General features: G+C 35.6%; 2 protein-coding genes across 3 annotated transcripts in view; both read left to right on the plus strand.

The window, feature by feature from the left end:
* Positions 1-87: 87 nt before the first annotated feature.
* Positions 88-4,778, plus strand: galk1 (galactokinase 1). The gene is made up of 8 exons (XM_058793957.1): positions 88-471; positions 1,426-1,615; positions 1,922-2,041; positions 3,234-3,369; positions 3,488-3,669; positions 3,754-3,904; positions 4,113-4,275; positions 4,500-4,778. The coding sequence occupies exons 1-8, from the start codon at positions 301-303 to the stop codon at positions 4,569-4,571; spliced, it is 1,185 nt and encodes a 394-aa protein (XP_058649940.1). The 5' UTR covers positions 88-300; the 3' UTR covers positions 4,572-4,778.
* Positions 4,779-5,939: 1,161 nt separating this feature from the next.
* The window catches only part of llgl2 (LLGL scribble cell polarity complex component 2), a 29,465-nt gene continuing 16,944 nt past the window's right edge, over positions 5,940-18,460 (plus strand). For both annotated transcript variants that reach the window (XM_058794039.1, XM_058794038.1), the window contains exons 1-3: positions 5,940-6,161; positions 15,935-16,067; positions 18,341-18,438. In XM_058794039.1, the coding sequence (XP_058650022.1) occupies positions 15,993-16,067; positions 18,341-18,438 (173 nt within the window). In that variant the 5' untranslated portion in view covers positions 5,940-6,161; positions 15,935-15,992. The remainder of the gene's footprint in view (positions 6,162-15,934; positions 16,068-18,340; positions 18,439-18,460) is intronic.

Below are 18,460 nucleotides of genomic sequence, written 5' to 3' on the forward strand. Positions count from 1 at the left end.
CTGTTTGTTACATACCAGCCTTGAGCAGGACCTTGACACACTGCAGTGTGATGACAAACGTGTCATATGACTTTTTGAACCAATCAGAACTCTTGTATATGTAGGAAGTATCTGAGTCTGATACTGGTTTCTGTTCATTTACACAAACTATGGATTAAAGCAATATTATGCAGCTTTTTTTTTTTTATTGACCGCTATAAATGAGTTGCTCAGTGTTTTAAGCTGCATGTCTGCAGCTGCTGGAAATCTGTCGAACACTTAAAATACTTTTTTGTTAAGAAACTCCAATATTGCGACACAATGGCCAACATTTGTCCAGTTAAAAGTGTTGCAGATTTAGTTTCTGAAGCTCGTCGTGTGTACCGGGAAACGTTTGACGGGGATGATGCAAATGTTGCAGTTTGCGCCCCAGGACGTGTGAATTTAATCGGAGAACACACCGATTATAATGAAGGATTTGTCCTCCCAATGGTAATGACACTTTTTTGACACTATTAAATCCCATTAGTCAGCAAATGTTGGTAAGATTGAAAAAAAAAAAAGTATAAATATGTTGTAAAATATGTAATATATTTTTTTATGTGTGCATATAGCCTACGAGACATTCTTGTGACGTGAAGTACCGAACGATTCATTCGTTTGAATCGAATCTTAGAAATGAATCAGTTGAAACGATTCACAATACCGGTCTGAACAATCTCTTCACGAATTGGATTAATTGATGCGTTCAGTTCTCGAGTCAGTAACTAATAGTTGAACTGATAACCGACGAGTATAAGGAATGTTGCTAAAACTTACAAGAATTATTTTTTACGACTTATCAACACCCACACACATTTGAAAAAGCTGTTTTTTAACAAATAGCATTTTATTGAAACATGAAACTTTTTTTAGTCAGGATATTGAAATATTAAGTAAATTAATTTTAGTATTCTACAGTGTAAAGGAAAATATAATTGTTATATTTATGTTAAGTTATTATACTTTTTGGAATTTTTGACGAAGTTATTACTTCATGGCATAATATAAACTGGATTGTTATTATTTTGATCCAGTAATTTGAATCAAACTGTTCGAAAGAACCGATTCCTGTAAATAAATCAGCCTTACCTGCACTAATGCAAAGTGACCCAGTGTTACGTCAATTTTATGACATGTTTCTTTGTCCATATGCAAAATACTATATCCTGCAGAGTAGATATCTGAACTGTGGAAATAATGGATTGTCCTTTCACATCCTTGATGATATTTTCTATTGTAGATAGTAGACGTGGACAACAGAGTGCAAACGTAGCCAACACACTCCCGTCTCTCCTAATAAATAGGAATTAATGATAGGAACAAACAAGTTTTCTTCTCAAATCAAAACACACTGCAATTATGCACTGACAATCTGTGTTATAATGCTTGTTGAATTGATTGCAGGCCTTGCCGATGGTGACCGTTATAGTGGGCAGCAAAACTTCTGGCCAGAAGTGCAGTGTCGTAACTCTGACTGAAGCTGCCGATGAGCCCAGGGTGGTGGACTTTGATCTCCCAAATGAACTGACCCCACTTTTAAGAGGGCAGCCAAACTGGGCAAATTATGTAAAGGGAGTTGTACAGCACTACAGAGGTAATCTTTTGCTATCATTTTTGCCTACATGGCAAAAAAGGGAAGTAATGAGGAAGTGTACATTTAGTCTGCCTCTAGCACGAAATGTGACCCTAGGGACCCATGCTGAGAACTTGTCTTTGGACTAACATTTTAATGCAGTGTTTCAGAAAACCATACTTGCAACACTTACAGAATAGTTGCTGAGTACATGTTCAATGTTGTCTTACTCTAAAAGTGAATACAGATTGAATACATACTTCAAATGGAGTACGTATTAATCTCATGCATTTATTAGCTTTCACAAATGGCCATGTCTTTGCACAGCACGTCCCATCCCTGGCTTCAGAGCTGTAATAGCCAGTAGTGTGCCACTAGGAGGCGGACTCTCCAGCTCCGCTTCACTGGAAGTGGCTGTGTACACCTTCCTGCAGCAGTTGTGTCCAGGTAAGAACTTTGTCTGTCTGTCACAATCATTTTAATAAGTTCTGGTCTGTTAGTGGGACCAGAGATGGCATAAGAATTATTCTTTCATTTTTTCCATTCAGCATTTGATTTACTGATAACATGTAAAGCGTTCAGGACAGAACTACCATGCGCTTTGAGGTTTGTTATTTGATGGGTTATGCTTCTAATTCTACAAACTTTGCAACTTCCAAAAATTGTGTTGAATTTCCAGTAAAGAAATTCCTGCCCATATTGCTAGAAGTTGCTGTCACCGTGGAAACCTATTATTTTTTTCTTCTTCATTTTTTTTCCCTCAATACTTTTTTTTCATGATTCATTTCAGAGCTGGTTGATTTAGTTCATGGCTAAATATGTTCTTGAAATCCTTACAGAGAAAATGAATGGGGAAAGTACTTACAGAACAGCAATAAAGAGTTTTATAACTGCATAAACTATAACTGCTTACTTATTTAGTAATTTCTTAAACATATGTTGTATAATTTAGATTTTTTTAATGTTTAAAATTATTTTTGTATTATTGTTTGGATTTTTTTATTTTATTAAAATAAAGCAATGTAAAATAAAACATTTATTAATAGAAAAAATATTATATACACTACTGTTCAAATATTTGAGGTCATTAAGATTTTTTTTAAAGAAATTAATACTTTTATTGAGCAAGGATACATTGAATTGATCGAAAGTGACAGTAAAGGGTCATAATGTTGCAAGATGTTTATTTCAATTAAATTTTGTTCTTTTGAACTTGTATTATTAAAGAATCCTTTAAAAAAATATATCACAGTTTTCACAAAAATATGAAGCAGCGCAACTGTTTTTCAACACTGATAAAAAATAAGAAATCAGCATATTAGAATGATTTCTGAAGGGTCATGTGACACTGAGAACTGGAGTAACGATGGCTGAAATTTCAGCTTTGACATCACAGGAGTAAATTTAAAAGTATATTAAAATAGAAAACAGTTATTTAAAATTTTGCAACTTTCTGTAAATTTATAATTTCACAATATTACTGTTTCACTACATTTTTGAATGCAGCCTTGGTGACCAAAAACGCATTCTTTCAAAAACATTTAAAAAATCTCACCAACATTGATCTTTTGAAAAGTGCATAAAGATATGTATAGTGGTTAATAGTTTCATGGGCTTCATGTTTTCTGGCCCTCCACAGATGATGGGGATCAGGTAGCGAAGGCAGTGGCCTGTCAGCAGGCTGAACACACTCATGCTGCTGTGCCCTGTGGCATCATGGACCAGTTTGTGTCCGTTATGGGTAAAGAGGGCCACGCTTTGCTCATTGACTGCAGGCAAGTAGATTTGCCAATTCAAACTCTTCTGTCAGATTAAAAATAATCAGTTATACTAATTTGTATATGCAAATAATATCAAAACAGTTATTAATAAAATTAAACGTTATCTTTTCAGGTCTTTGGAGGCCACTGCTGTCCCTTTGGCTGACCCTGGACTTGTAATCCTGATCACAAATTCCAACGTTAGACATTCGCTCACAGGAAGCGAGTATCCCACCAGACGAAAACAATGTGAGGAGGCTGCAGCCGTTTTGGGCAAGAAAAGTCTAAGAGAGGCTACTTTGCAAGATTTAGAGGGTAAGAAGAAAAGAAAGATTTTGAACTGACACCGTAATGCATGTCTTTAATCAAGGTCGTTTCATAATAAAAATCTGAATTTAGCTGCCAAGGATCGATTGGATGGTGTGACATACCATCGGGCACGTCATGTGATCGAGGAGATTGAACGCACAGCGCAAGCTGCCGAGGCACTGAAGAGAGGGGATTACAAAGAGTTTGGGAGGCTGATGGTGGAGAGCCACAATTCTCTTAGGTAAACATCTATAAGCAAAGCAAGATTATCATGTTGGAAGACTTACAGAAGTCAACTCCTTTTTATTCAACATCCCAGGATTAGAAGTGCTTTTCAGTGTCTGAAATGTTGTTTGCTTAACCCACTTATTGAATAGGTGGGGTTAACTGTCAGTTAAATGGCTTTTAATTATGCATTCTTTGACTGGTGTTAATATTGTTTGTCTTAGGGATAATTACGAGGTCAGCTGTCCAGAATTGGATGAGCTGGTGGCGGCAGCACTGGAGGTGGATGGAGTGTTCGGGAGTCGGATGACAGGGGGAGGGTTCGGTGGATGCACAGTTACTTTGCTTCAGGCTCATGCCACGGAGAGAGCAGTCAAACACATTCAGGTTTTCACAAGTTTAAGATGCTCTGTGTATCTGTGTTTGACAATTTCATCTAAAGAAATGTTTGAATTGAGTATTCTGGGTGTTTTAGAAATATGATTATTTCTTCAGAATTTGCAGCTCAGTACCTGCTCTTGGCTTTTTCCTTATATTGTCTATTAATTAAGCAAACAAGTAATAAACAGGAATTGAGGCCAAGATAATAATACTTTTCTGTTTCCCTACAGGAGAAATATCATGGATCTCCAACTTTTTTCATAACTACCCCATCAGAAGGAGCTCATGCTCTCAGTCTATGATTTTTAACCAGTGCTAAACCAGTGATTTTTTTCAAATAACTTGAAATTTACTGTGATCTACAATTTTATCAGTGCTAACTAATCAGTGTACACTAATCAGAATATATATATATATATATATATATATATATAAGCAATCATTGCTTTCTGTGCAATTTTGCATTTAGAAGCCCAATTCCCACAATGATTATTTTGAATAAAGAGGATTTATGCAATAAAGGAGTTGTTTGTTTATTGACTTAATTGATAGTGATAATGATGTTTATATACAATAAGCATAAGTATAGCATACACATAGCAAGTGCATAAATGTGTGTGTACTTGATATAAAAATGTGAACATGGAGAGTGTTTTGTGTTTACAGTGTACAGTAAGCATAAATATAGCTTACGTTAAGCAAATACATATAAATAAATAAGTGTGTGTACTTAATATAGATAATGACATTTCCAAAATAAAAATATTGAAATTTCAAATGTTTTGCACTGTAAAGATGAAGAATGTGTAATAACATTAATCATTTTTAATTATTTTATTTAAGCTTTTTTTTGTAATTCCCTTTATTCTCGGTGGTGACTTATTTATTTACATATTTTTAAGGCAGTATATAATTCTACTCAGCTGTTTTCAACATATTAATAATTATAAATGTTTTTTTTTTTTTTTTTAGCAGCAAATCAGAATATTTCTGATATATTCTTCAGATTTCTGAAGGATCATGTGACAGGAGTAGTGATTCTAAAAATTCAGCTTTGAAATCACAGGAATAAATTACATTTTAAAATATATTCAAATAGAAAACATTTATTTTAAATAGAAAAAATATTTCAAAATTTCACTGTTTTTGCTTCCCTTACGAAAATTAACAATGGTTTTATTATAGTAAAAGTGTAGTCACCATGGTTTTTTTGGAATGTTGATTAACATTTGTATAATCACAGTTTTACCACAAATACCATGGTTAAACATGGTTAGTGTAGCAAAACCATGGTTAATTTGTGGTTGCCATAGTTTAACTATAGTAAACATGTTTTTTTTTTTTGTTTGTTTTTTAAGTAAAACCATGGTTAATTTTCGTAAGGGTGTACTTTGGATCAAATAAATGCAGGCTTGGTGAACAGACGAGACGTCTTTAAAAAAAACATTAAAACTTGTACAGTTCAAAAACTTTTGACTGGTAGTGTATATATATATATAACAACACGTGATATAATGTATATATAATGTGTGTGTGGAGCTCAAGTGTTAAAATAAAATACGCTTAATCTGCATTTTCTGATGTTTGTTCAGTGGACCGTGCTCTAATGAGTTCAGTAGTGCGAGCGCCCCCTGCTGGCCGCTCACTGAACTGTCCCGGAAGGCGTTTGCTCAGGGAGGAGCCAGAGCGCAAATCAGCAGTAAGCGCAGCAGGAAACACTTCACTGATAATCCTCAAACACTGTCCACACACAGACCTCGAAGGCGAGGGAAACACAATTCGAGCCTGCTCTTCTTCACCGCCCGGTGTGGTTTTCCTCTTCACCTCAGGATAATTGAGCAGACCCGCTTGAATCGTGGACAGTGCCGGGACATCGGGCCGCGGTGAATCAGGTGAGTCCTGCCCGGGCCCGTCGACTGCTGCCCGGCCACAGGTGTTTCCACTCACCGACTCTATGGATGTGTCTCAAAACATACTGAGCTGTCTAGATAGCGAGCAAACGAATATTCATATAATACCTACAAATGCTGTCTAGCTAGGAAGCTCACTTACCGTTGAGGCACAGCCAGTGAATTCTAACTTACAGCTCTGTATGAACTTAACATATGTTTTTGTAATGGGGTGCATACTCTCTGTTTGCAGATTAATCTACTGTTTAATCTCATTTTTTGCATTCTGAGTGTTGTCCAGCTAACTAATGAATAACGTTTAGGCTAAAACGAAACTAACACCTAGTCCTGACCTTGTTCTCCACTGTTGCCCGCACTATCATGAAACTACACCTTTCTGAATGAGAGAACAGAGAATGTATTGTTTGCCCTCCTGGTTACTTCGATCAGCGGCTGTAAAGCAGATATCTGACCCCTACTGTGAACATACTCTCTCATACTAGTACTTTCAATGTGTACAAGTGTTTCAATGGCATTTGACTTATTTGTTTTGCTGGTTGCACCAAAAAAAGTTGTCCCACTGTGTCCACATAGAGACTCAGATGTCAAACTGAATCGAAGTATGCTAGATGTGTATGTGTGTGTGTGTGTGTGTGTGCAGTAGATATCAACCAATGTTGCTTTTCTTTTTGGCTGATACAAATGTGTTAACTCATATGACAAACCAAATTAAAATCATAAATTTTTTAATTAGTTTTTTGGCACAAGAACTAATCTATATATAAACACACACGCACACAGTTTCTAAATGCTCCAAAAAATCAATTTATGATCTCTGCCAGGGGCTCTGTCCAATTGTTAAACTAAGTTACTTGACCTATAAATATCATTATGGGATTTGCCAAATGGTTCTATTTTCAGTAGTTCGGACAATAAAGAACCAGTAAAGTTAAAAGTTGTGGATATTTGCTAGAATATTATTTCAGATCAGAGACTGTAGTGTTGCTCCTGGCTTTGAGTGTAAAGTTAAAGTGCTTTGGTAAGGACTGGGGAATTGGTTGTCCTTGGCATAGATTGGTGAATAGCTGTCCCACCGGTCTGACAGGTTGAGAATCGAGAATGATAAAGCCTCCGCCTTTCAGACTCTCATGTTGCTTCACACTTAGCCATGTTCCTGATGTCATGTTTCTCTGGTTTGTAAAGCGACTAAATTTGAGTCATTAGCCTTCATAGTTGATTTGTGGGTTAAACATATTGTTGCAGACTTCGGCTAACAATTGTGCCATAGACAATAGCGTGATTAGGACTATTGGCATAAAGTGTAATTAATCTTGGGTCATTACATTCAGAAGTCACCTGTAATGTATGACTGGATTGAGTTTTGCCCCTGTGGAGAGCCAATGCAAAGTATTTGTACAGTGTGATCTCGGATAACACATTTAAAATTCTGTTAATGTACGTGACCAACTAGCCTTCATTTCAAATCCGTCATTCTTGTGTTGACACAAGGATTGACCTGAAATACATGTCAGAGAAGGATGTTTTTGTGAAACACAATGCCTAAAAAAAAAATCCACATTTGAATCTACCAGGATATCTTCAAATTGTTGCCAAAAAAAAAAGGGTTACACTTTATTTCGATTGTCCACTTTAGACATTCTACTAACTATAAGTAACTTTGCAACTATGTCAACTAGATGCCAACTAGTTCTCATTAATTTACAACTACATGTCTACTAACTCTCAGTAGGGTAGGTTTAGGGTTAGTAGAATAAGTTGACATATACTTGCAAAGTTTCTCATAGTCAGTATGGTGTATGTTGTGGGCCCATCAAAATAAAGTGTTAGAAGTAGTGCTGTCAATCGATTAACAAATTTACTCAGAACTCACTTCAAACCACCATCGAGTGTTTGTAATAACTTCTTTTTGCGATCACGTGGTATTTGGTCGTTTACTGATGTTAAAATATGCTATTTATAGCCTTTTATATCGCTGCACAAATGAGCATTTCAGACGTACACATTCACTCAAGAAAATCACATACAAATATCCTATTGTAATCGTGTGTTTATTATCTTATATAATATATAGTGGCTGTTGTCATGTTTATTTCTGCTGCTCTGCTGAAACTCAAGTTGTTTGATGTTACAACCGCCTCTCCGTTCTTAAGTTGCCATGGATACATTCCAAGTATAATACACATTAGTAAAAGGATCTATTTTAATTTTTATTTGTCTATATACACTTTGGGCGGCCGCGGTACATTATAAAAGTAGCCCAAAAAAAAAGCAACCCACGGCTCTGTAATTTTTCCTGCGACTGTATTTTCAAAATAGCCCACTTGTGCTGTTACCCTGGCAACACTGGTTCGCTGTACCCTCATCACACAATGATAGATAACCTTCCGTGCTGCGATGACGGGAAGAAGTTGGGTCAAATCTTATCAAACGATTAATTTGCGTTAAAAAAAATATATTAACGCGTTAAACCTTTTAGATTAATCGCATGAGTTAACGCGTTAACGTTGACACCCCTAGTTAAAAGATATTAAGCAGAGAGTCTACTAATACTATAATGACTGCTAGTTGACATGTAGTTGCAAAGTTACTTACTGTTAGTAGAATGTCTAAAGTGGACTATCGAAATAGTGTTACCAAAAAAAGTCAGTTATGCATACACTACCATTCTGGAGTCAGTATGATTTTTTTTTTTTAATACAAAAAGTAATACATTTATTGAGAAAGGATGCATTAAGGAGCAAGGATGCATCCATTACAGGAATAAATGACTTAAAAATGTATTAAAATTGAAATCATTTCACAATATTATAATTTTTATCAAATAAATGGAGCCTTGATGAGCATTTAGGAGGCTTCATTCAAAACCGTCCCTGCATTTTTGAACATTAGTGTATGAAGTGCCTTGTTTGACACCTGTGTGCTTCAAATGTAATGCAGCTAGGCTGCCCTATGGAGGCCATGGTTTAATAAGAACACTAATGTTCTTGCTCGTCCACATGTCTATCATTTAATATTTTTTTCGTCTCTGAGGCCCAGGGAACATGAACTTGTTGCCATCAGTTAATGAAGAGCTGCAGATAGACGATGACTGTTTACAGAAGACGTTTGTAGGTGTGGTGGCACTCCGTCTCGGTATTTACCTTTTATTAGATGTCCCTTATCAACTGCAGCTTAGTTGGTTACCATTCTGATGTATCAGTTTGAGACGTTTGGGTGTAAATGTGGTTTTTACGTTTCACATCATGGCCCTTCTCAGAGAAGACAGGAAAGGCTTGAGTCTGGGGACTGACATCCTGTGGTGGGACACACCCCATAGCCATAGACAAGATCTTATTTTTACATTTTCACAGGGAGGAAGAGAAGGTAAACAAAGGCTTCTCACTTCCACAGCAACGCTATGGTTAGCGTGGGTGATAGCATGTAGGTTGAGATCAGCTTTACAATGACCAGTAAGAATGAGAGGAAGTTCATCCAACACTTCCTCATCCTCTCCAGCTGTTCTTTTTTTAAGCACTATGAACTTTTATCTGCTGGATGTCTTGACTGGGATGGACGGTTTTGTTCAAACACAAAAACGGCTAACATCTATGATCATACCGCTGGTCATAAGTTACTCATTATGGACTTTGTTATAATGAGTAGCTGTAATATCTTTTATGACAGTATTGACTTAATCAGAATACACAGGCCTGTCGATCCAGAGCTGTGTACTGTGCATTGCATTTGTCGATGATATTTGTTATGCCTTAGGCCTACGTTTTTTTGTTTTTGTTTTTCTGTTATGTTTTGGTTTTTAATGTTGGCGTAATTTTTGTACAGGTGTTCTGCTGCATAAATTTCAGCTATAATTGCAAATAAACGTAAAAACTAACAAAATATTTTAGTTTTAAATATTGTTGATAAAGGCGAAATATATTTTTGACACGCTACCATTGAAAAGTTTGTAGTCCATAAGATTTAAAAAAAAAAAAAAGTCATACTTTTGTTCAGCAATTGCACGTTACATTTTATCAAAAGTGACAGTAGAGTCATTTATAATGTTACAAAATATATTTTTTCCAATAAATGTCTTTAACTTTCTTTTCATTAAAAACCCACAAACTCTATTCAACATTGATAATACTACAAAATATTTCTTATGCACAAAAGCGTCATATTAGAAGGATTTCTGAAGGATCATGTGACACTGATGACTGGAGTAATGATGCTGAAAATTCATATTTGCTATCAATGCGATAAATTACATTTGAAAATATATTAAAATAAAGCCAGTATTTTAATTTGTAATAGTATTTTACAGTATTACTGTTTACTGTATTTTTGATCAAATAAATGCAGCCTTGGTGAAAAAAGAGAGACTTACTTCAAAAAATCCTAACAACCCAATCTTTTGAACAGTAATGTACATGTTTCCAAATGTAAAATGTGTTTTAAATAAAATTGAGAAGTGCATATTTGAACTACTGATTCATGAGTGTCAATGTTTATTTAAAAGAAAGAACCTGCTGACTCGTGGTATCCTAAAATAAAGATCTTTCCAATACTATGCTCGCTCTATCCGTTTCGTCATCTCGTGGCGGTTGAACTGGTTTTCATTGTGTTTGCATGGTGTTTTCTCACTTAATCAGGGTGTAGCTGATGATTATTTCAGAACTTGACCTATTTGTACTTGACTGCCTTTCTCTTGACCTCAAATATCATTTAGTTGATTCTTTAGTGCCCTTTTACCCATATTGAGTCTAAAAATGGAATATAATTCCTCAATTTTCCCTGAATGATCATGACATATTAAACATGCTGTATGAAACCAGGTTATGCAGCTGAGGGACAACGTCTGTGGTGAGAGTTCACTGACAGTTCCACGCTCATGTCAGGGCAGGTTCTCCTCTCGCCTTCTCCTCTGATCTTTGTTTCCTGTGGGATGCTATGCTGAGAATGTAATGATGTCACTGGGGATACGTTAAAAGGGACAGTTTGCTGTCAAACTGACTGTTTAGTTAAATTTGAAGTATTTCAGGTATGAAAGACAGAAAGTGGGTTAAAATTGCAATTTTATTGATTTGTTGTTCTTGCTGAGGCAGCACAATTACTATTGTTCATAGTTTACAATCAGTTTTTACCTGGCAGATGATAATACAGGTGAAAAATCGGCCTATATGCGCTCGCATGGCTGCATTTGTTTGATCACACATACAATAAAAACATTAATATAGTTTGTGTGAAATATCACAATATAAAATGTTTTTTTTTTTTTTTTTATTCCTGTGACGAAAAAGCTGTTATTACTCAAGAGTCACATGATCCTTTAGAAATTATTCTAATAAAAGAAAACATTTTGTATTGTCATCACAGCTGTGCTGCTTAAAGTTTTTTTTCTTTGTCAGTTGTGCTGCATTTTTTTTTTCAGGATTCTTTGATGCAGTAGAAATTTTTTTTTTTTTTTTTAAATATAATTTAAAAGTCTTTACTGTCAATTTTGATCAATTTGATGCATGCTTACTGAATAAAATAAAATCTCTTTTAAATAAGAAAAATCTAACTTTTGAACGGGAGTATGAATAAAAACAATAGAACTTTTTTTTCTTTTTTCTCCTTGCTTGTCTGAATTTTTTCTTTTTTATTTATTTATTTTTAAAAAGCGGTTTCCGTTTCAGTGTCTTTGAGTTTAGGTTTTAGCTGCAGGTCTGTTGTTGTGAGCTCTTGTCCTCTTATTGTTCTTTAACAGAGGCATTGGTGATATGGAGTGAAATCATGGAGAAGAGGAACCTGCTCTGCTGAAACTGGCCATCAGAAACTGAAGCTTTAACACCTGAAATTACATCTGAATTGTTGCTTCTCTTTTTAACGATTACTTAGTGCAACCAGTAATAGAAGTAGGCTATAGGAGTAGCACATGTAGTTGCCTCCCGTAATAACAGTCGTCGGGTTGGGTGGGACATTTGGTTCTGGCAGCGTGGCTCAGTTTGTGTTGTGCTGTGTCATGAAATGAGAGAGTGTTGTCGGTCTCGAATTTACTGTGGGCTTGTACAGGCTGTTTTTAAACTAAAAAGCAGTTGACCTCTCCTGACCATAGGGTGCTATTTTTTGGCTGCTGTCCTGAGGGTATGAGGCCAAGTCCTGGCTAGTAACACTTCAACGAGTTAGTTGTCAAACATGTTGATGTTTGCGTAATGTGATGTCACCCCTCCCCATGACCTTTTAACAGAGAAATCTCTAAGCATTGATCCTTCAGCAGTATCACTGTTTACTGCCGGGCTTTCAGAACTAGTTCTCTTAAAAAATAAAAAATAAATTAGCTTTCTGACAACCAAAACAAGGACCTAAATTTAGTAAAAACAAAATTGCTCCTTGTATGGTGTCACTGTGGATATTCAAATAAACCCGAAACTCATCATATATATATATATATATATAGGACTGGGTATAACTTGCCCCACATTTTTTGTGCTTTTCTTTTACTCAACTTAGAAAAGCACAAAAAAAACTTTCCTTTTTTTCTCAATTTTAATTATTATTTTCACCTGATGGATGATAAAACTGGTCCTTAAAATCTCTTGCACCTGCTTTTGGTGAGATCTTCCTTAAATGGGTATGTATTGGGATGTAGTAACTACTACTTAGTTTGTATGTAACTACCTTTCTGTGAAATAATAATAGTTTCAATTTCTAATTATTTTGATTATAATATAATAAAACGGTTATTACTTTTAATATTAATAAAATAATAATTATTATTATTTATATTATAAATGTTTTATTCAATTTATTAATAATAATAATAATTTATTATTATTATTAGTGTTATTTCATTTGTTGTTATGCAGTGAGACAATAAATAAAATACTAATACGTAACATGGCAATAAATCATTGTGCTGCCCCTAAGACCTTGTGACTAGAAAAAATTGAAATGAACATTTATTTGTTTTAATATGTATTTTTCACATTGAAACCTGGCATGTATAACTCGCAGGACAACTTATTGGAAAGTGTGCTGTTTCAAAAAATCTAGATTTTACTTAATTCATATAATTCTGCCATAGTTACAGTAGGTGATTCTTTATGTGCTTCAAACTGATGTTTTCATGTTTTAGAGCTGCAGTTTAATCAATACTTCCTCTGCTAATGTACCATGTCATTTTATATTCCACTGCCATGAATCTGTCATCTGTATGGTTTAGCTGATAACACCGAGCATTTCTTTGGTGGCTTCTTAGTTCCACATAACGTTTCTCCTTAAAGTCTATGAATTCTTCACACAGGCCTCCTACCTCTAATTTAGATGAGCTGGAGCCGCTACTCCCACATCAATGCCCTCACATGCTCCGCCATAATTCCTCCCCGCAGGATTCAAAACAAACTGCAGTTTGTTTTTTCTACCTCTAATTAACTTGGGATTAGATGGATGGAGGTATAATATTGATCTCTGAGAGCAAACATGTCTGAAACTGCTGCACGAAAGGGTCCCAATGATCAATATGGTGTTTAGAGATTGTTTTGGACTTTCAGGCCTCTTTAGTTGTGAATGAATCGCGTCTTTTCTCTCACCTTCACTCCATTCCTGCTCTCCTGCTGTGAGTTTTCCCTCATAAAGCCAAGCTCACTTTTAAGTAGAAGACCTCCCACTTTACCATTGTCCCTTAAGCTAAGATTTACAGACACTCTCTTTTTTTTTTTTTTTTTTTTAGTTTGTTGGCTGGTTTCTTCAAGGTCCTGTAATCCTTGGATTTCTGGTCCTAAAAATAAGGAAATGGGAGCTCTTTTCCTTCTCTGGAAGCATTTGTAGCCACATGCTTGATGACTAAACGTTCTTTGCTAATAATGGCGATAATCACAGAAATATGTGTCTGAGCCGAGTGGGGCAACTGACTCACTGGGAAGGTTATGCTTGGAAAAGATTGATTGAGGCTGGAAAAAAGGTTCCTTTTCCTGTTGATATGCTGATGTTGTCAGCCTAGAGAAAGTGTGATAAATTATGAGGGCATTCTTGTCTAGACATGCTCTCAGGGGAGTTCTTGTATGATGTGATGTTAACGTTACCTGGATATGTCACTCTGAATACAGTTCTTGTTGTCAATAATCAATGTCATAGATTCTGACTCAATGTTTGTTTTCTTCGTTTTCCTTGGCTGCATCATGGTAGCCTCACTTTTTTTTTTCCTGCAGAATTTTTCTTTGCCTGCTGATGCTGTGTACAGTATGTGCATGTTTTATGTATATACATATTTGCATATAACGTTAGGACTACTTCCCCTTATTAACGTGTACCATGGTAACAATTTCTGTAGTTTTTATGGGTATTGTAAGGCAGACTACAGTTCAGTATTTTGGAGTTAGGAGTAAGTCTCTTATGCTCATGAAGACTGCATATATTTGATCAAAAGTACTGCCAAAACCGTAATATTGTGAAATATCATTACAATTTAAAATAACTGTTAATGTAATTCATTCTTCTGATGGCAAAGCTGAATTTTCAGCTGATTTTGTGCTCAAGAAACATTTAACAATTTTAAAAACAGTTTAATATATTTGTGGAAACCATGATTGATTTTTAAAAATTTATTTAAGGTTTCTTTGAATAGAAAAGGCATTTATTTTAAAATAAAAAAATGTAACATGAATATCAGTTTCAGTATCATTTTGAATAGTAGTGTATTGTGAATGTGCCATAAAACTTTATATTAGCCAATAATTGAACCTAATCTAAGTTTTTATTTTTTAAAATTTTTATACCCGTTTTATTGTCTCGCACCACTCTTTATCAACAAGCTACATGATTTGAGGTATGAATAATATCTGTAGCAAAAACAATGTGGGCCATGTTATGTGCTGAAGTTTAATACTTCAGTTTCAGGTTAGGGTTTGTTTCGAACAAACATGAGTTATAATAATTATGATGCTTGCATTGGTTGCCGTAGCAAATTAGTTTTTAAGGAGCAAAATAGCCAATGGCAACTTTCTGTTTCCACCCACAACAAATGCAAACTGTTTCAAACTTCAGGTGAGAGAAACTGCCGTCCATTCACACATTATTCTGTATTGTTATAGTTTGAGTGGTCTCTTTAATGAAAAGCCGGTAGCACCCCTCCTTTCTCTGTCCATTTGAAAGAGGCTCTTTCTGATTCGGCTTCCCCGGAGCAACAGGTGTTTTCATCAGGTGCTGTTTGCTCAGATGACAGGAGGGACTGTAATAGCGTTCAGCTCTGAACAAAAGCTGCTTCAGTCAGGACTGCAGAGATACGCAATCTCCCTGCGGGGGCTGGGCAGGGAGAGCAAAAGAGAGGAATCGGGTGGTGAGCGGGGGGGGTGTAGTTTCAGTCAAACAGCTCACAACGCCTTCCTTGGAATTCCTGATCCTATCAGATCCATTGTCTTGTTTTTTTTTGTTTTTTTTGTGGAATACACGCATAACCCTTTGCAAAGTCAGTTTGAGTTGTGCACCCTTTACAGTGCTTCAACTTGTCTTTTTAAAGGCATAGTTCACCTAACAATAAAATGGTCACCCTTATGTGATTCCTAACCTGACTGAATTTGTTGCATGAAACAAAAAAGGACAATGCTCTTTTCCATACAATGAATATGAATGGTGACCATGGCTGCAAAGAGCAGTAAACTATGGATGAACTGTGACTAAGTCTTGATTATTCCTTTTTGTTGTCATCGCTATTCATTAGTGTAATGTATTTACATTTAATGGTTTTATTTTTGTCTGAAAAGCCACCGATTATTAACCCTGTACCCCTCGTCTCTTGTCAGGTGGCTGAGGAGAAACCGTGAGAGAGGGCAGCGTGAGGTCCCTGCTCGTCCAGGGACGATGAAGAGGTTCAGGCGTCATGGGCATGAGTCTCAGAGGGACAAGCACAAACAGGATCTCTATCAGTTCAACAAGGTGATCAAGCACACATCTTCTGTAGGATTTTTGTTTTGCTGTTACACCTACACAAGGCTGGTTTTGTGCTATTTTTTAAAGGAGCTCTCTTGCTTTTGATTTTTACGTTACTAAACTAATTTATGATCTTTTTTTGGCATTTATGTATATTTTTGTCAACATTTCTATTACTTTCCTTGCCATTTTGATAGGACTGGACAATTTGGTAAAAACATTTAAGATTTCAATATTACCATTGTAATATTTCGCTTTTAAAATAAAGACTATTCAGGAAAATGATATTAGCAATTGTAAATTATAATACGTATATTTATGGCTGTCTTTATTTCTTCATTTTCAAATGTTAAACTGTTAAGCTTTCATATTGGGAGAAAACTCCAAGGAAGGCCTTAAAGCTTCTCTTTTGTAGACAACAGCTAGTTTATTATAAGCGCTTCTTGTTACAAGTTTGTGAAGGTGGTAGGTGCAAGTTATAAGTGACCCAAACTCAGAGCAGAGTTCGTGTGGAGCAGCATTTACTAAACGGAGATGCTCAGAGACACTGAAAACCCTGGATCATGAGCTGCTTGCGTTTAAAAGAACACAGTGCCACGGTTCATTCTGAAACATGCAGTGCATGTATTTATTTTAATAATTAAATCCCAGCCTTTCTGATTTGATAATTGCACTAAACCTTAATGCAATTTTGGTGTGAATTTTTGGTTAATCATGTAGTCCTACAATTTGGATAGATTTTCTTCTCCCCAAGCTCTTTGCAATATAATATAGAATTGCCATCCCTGTGGAGGATGCATGCAATCACGCTGCCTTATAATTTGCCCAAAATGAGGAATTTTTAAAAGCAGCATAATTGTATATGTTCCATTTTTGGAACAGACTTTGAAACGGTATGACTATGATGTCTTTCAAATGTGAACTGCACATAGGGGTGTGCGATATGACGATTTGATCGTGGACGATAAAAATCTCTCCACGATCTGCTTTTGAAGAAATATTGTAGTATCATGCTACAGCACACATTCTATCAGTATATACTTATATACTTTACAACACGACATACAGCGGTAAAGTTACTCTGACAGGACACTGCACTTATTCGCGATCGCAAAAGTACATTATTTGCATACAAGCCTTGCCGGTTAAATGTTTCATTCGCGTGCTGGTCTGACATCCGCTTTTTCTGAGCACATACAATAGAATTGCGTGCACTAAAACCCTGTCAAACAGCGCCTGATTATTGAACGAGGTTCACACAAGGTTTAAATATAGTCTCAGTTGGTTATGTCTAAAATGAAAGTAAACAGTTGAGAGAAAAATGTATACGTGCCTGTATATTAGATGCGTGCAGGTCTTAAAGGGACAGACTAAACATGCTGTCGACTGTCATTAAAGGGATAGTTCACACTAAAATTTTATTTCTGTCATTATTTACTCACTCACATGTTGTCCCAAACCTGTATTAATTTCTTTCTTGTGCTGAACACAAAAGATATTTTGAAGAATGTGGGTAACCAAACAGTTGCTGGTCCACATCGAATTTGATAATAGGGATAAAATCATATGGAAGTCACTGTGGATCAGCAGCTGTTTGGTTTTCCACGTTCTTCAAAATAGCATTTATGTTCAGCAGAAGAAAGAAACTCACTCGGGTTTAAAACTACTTTTGCGTAAATGGTATAAAAATAAAACATGACAGAATTTTTATTTTTGGGTGAACTATTCCTTTAACGTTAATAAAACAACAAAGAGAAAAATCACAGAATACTCTTTACTGGAAAACTTTAATACAGTTGCTTTAATAGGAATCAGTCTATATAGTTTTTTATTTTTATATTTGTTCATTCAATCTCTTGAATGCTCCTGCTAAATACACCTATTGTACCTGAAAATAAAGCACTGTTTGTTTTATTTGTATATTATGTGAATCTTTGTTCTTATTTTTTTAAAAAGAAAGATAAAATAATGACACAGATTTTTATCTTCGCCTACTTTGGTCTAAATATCTGCCATTCTTTTTTTTTTGTTTTTTTTTGTTACCTTGATAGGCTTTGTAATAGGGAAATTAGTTTGGCTGTAATGCTTGGACAACTTGCAAAATAGTAAAACCAACATGACAAAGAATCGTGTTAAAATCGTGATATTTCTAAAAAATAAATCGTATGATATTTTTTTCCATATCGCCCACCCCTAACTGCATATGTAATCAGCATATACCAAAGCCATTGTATATAATGTAGCATTTCTCAGTCTCATTTCTCCCCTCTCTGCTTTAGACTGTAGAACATGGCTTCCCCCATCAGCCCAGCGCTCTGGGTTTCAGCCCCAGCCTGGAGCTCCTGGCCATCGGTACCAGATCAGGAGCAATTAAACTGTATCCTTCAACAACCAGAAGA

This window comes from Onychostoma macrolepis, chromosome 12, assembly GCF_012432095.1.
Source record: "Onychostoma macrolepis isolate SWU-2019 chromosome 12, ASM1243209v1, whole genome shotgun sequence".
In the NCBI taxonomy this organism is placed as follows: Eukaryota; Metazoa; Chordata; class Actinopteri; order Cypriniformes; family Cyprinidae; genus Onychostoma; species Onychostoma macrolepis.

Bases quoted from the DNA above. Each gene is read 5' to 3' on its own strand.
- galk1 (XM_058793957.1), top strand. From the start codon at position 301: ATGGCCAACATTTGTCCAGTTAAAAGTGTTGCAGATTTAGTTTCTGAA. The intron at 472-1,425 runs GTAATGACACTT...AATTGATTGCAG, and splicing joins AAGGATTTGTCCTCCCAATG to GCCTTGCCGATGGTGACCGT. The intron at 4,276-4,499 runs GTTTTCACAAGT...GTTTCCCTACAG, and splicing joins GAGCAGTCAAACACATTCAG to GAGAAATATCATGGATCTCC.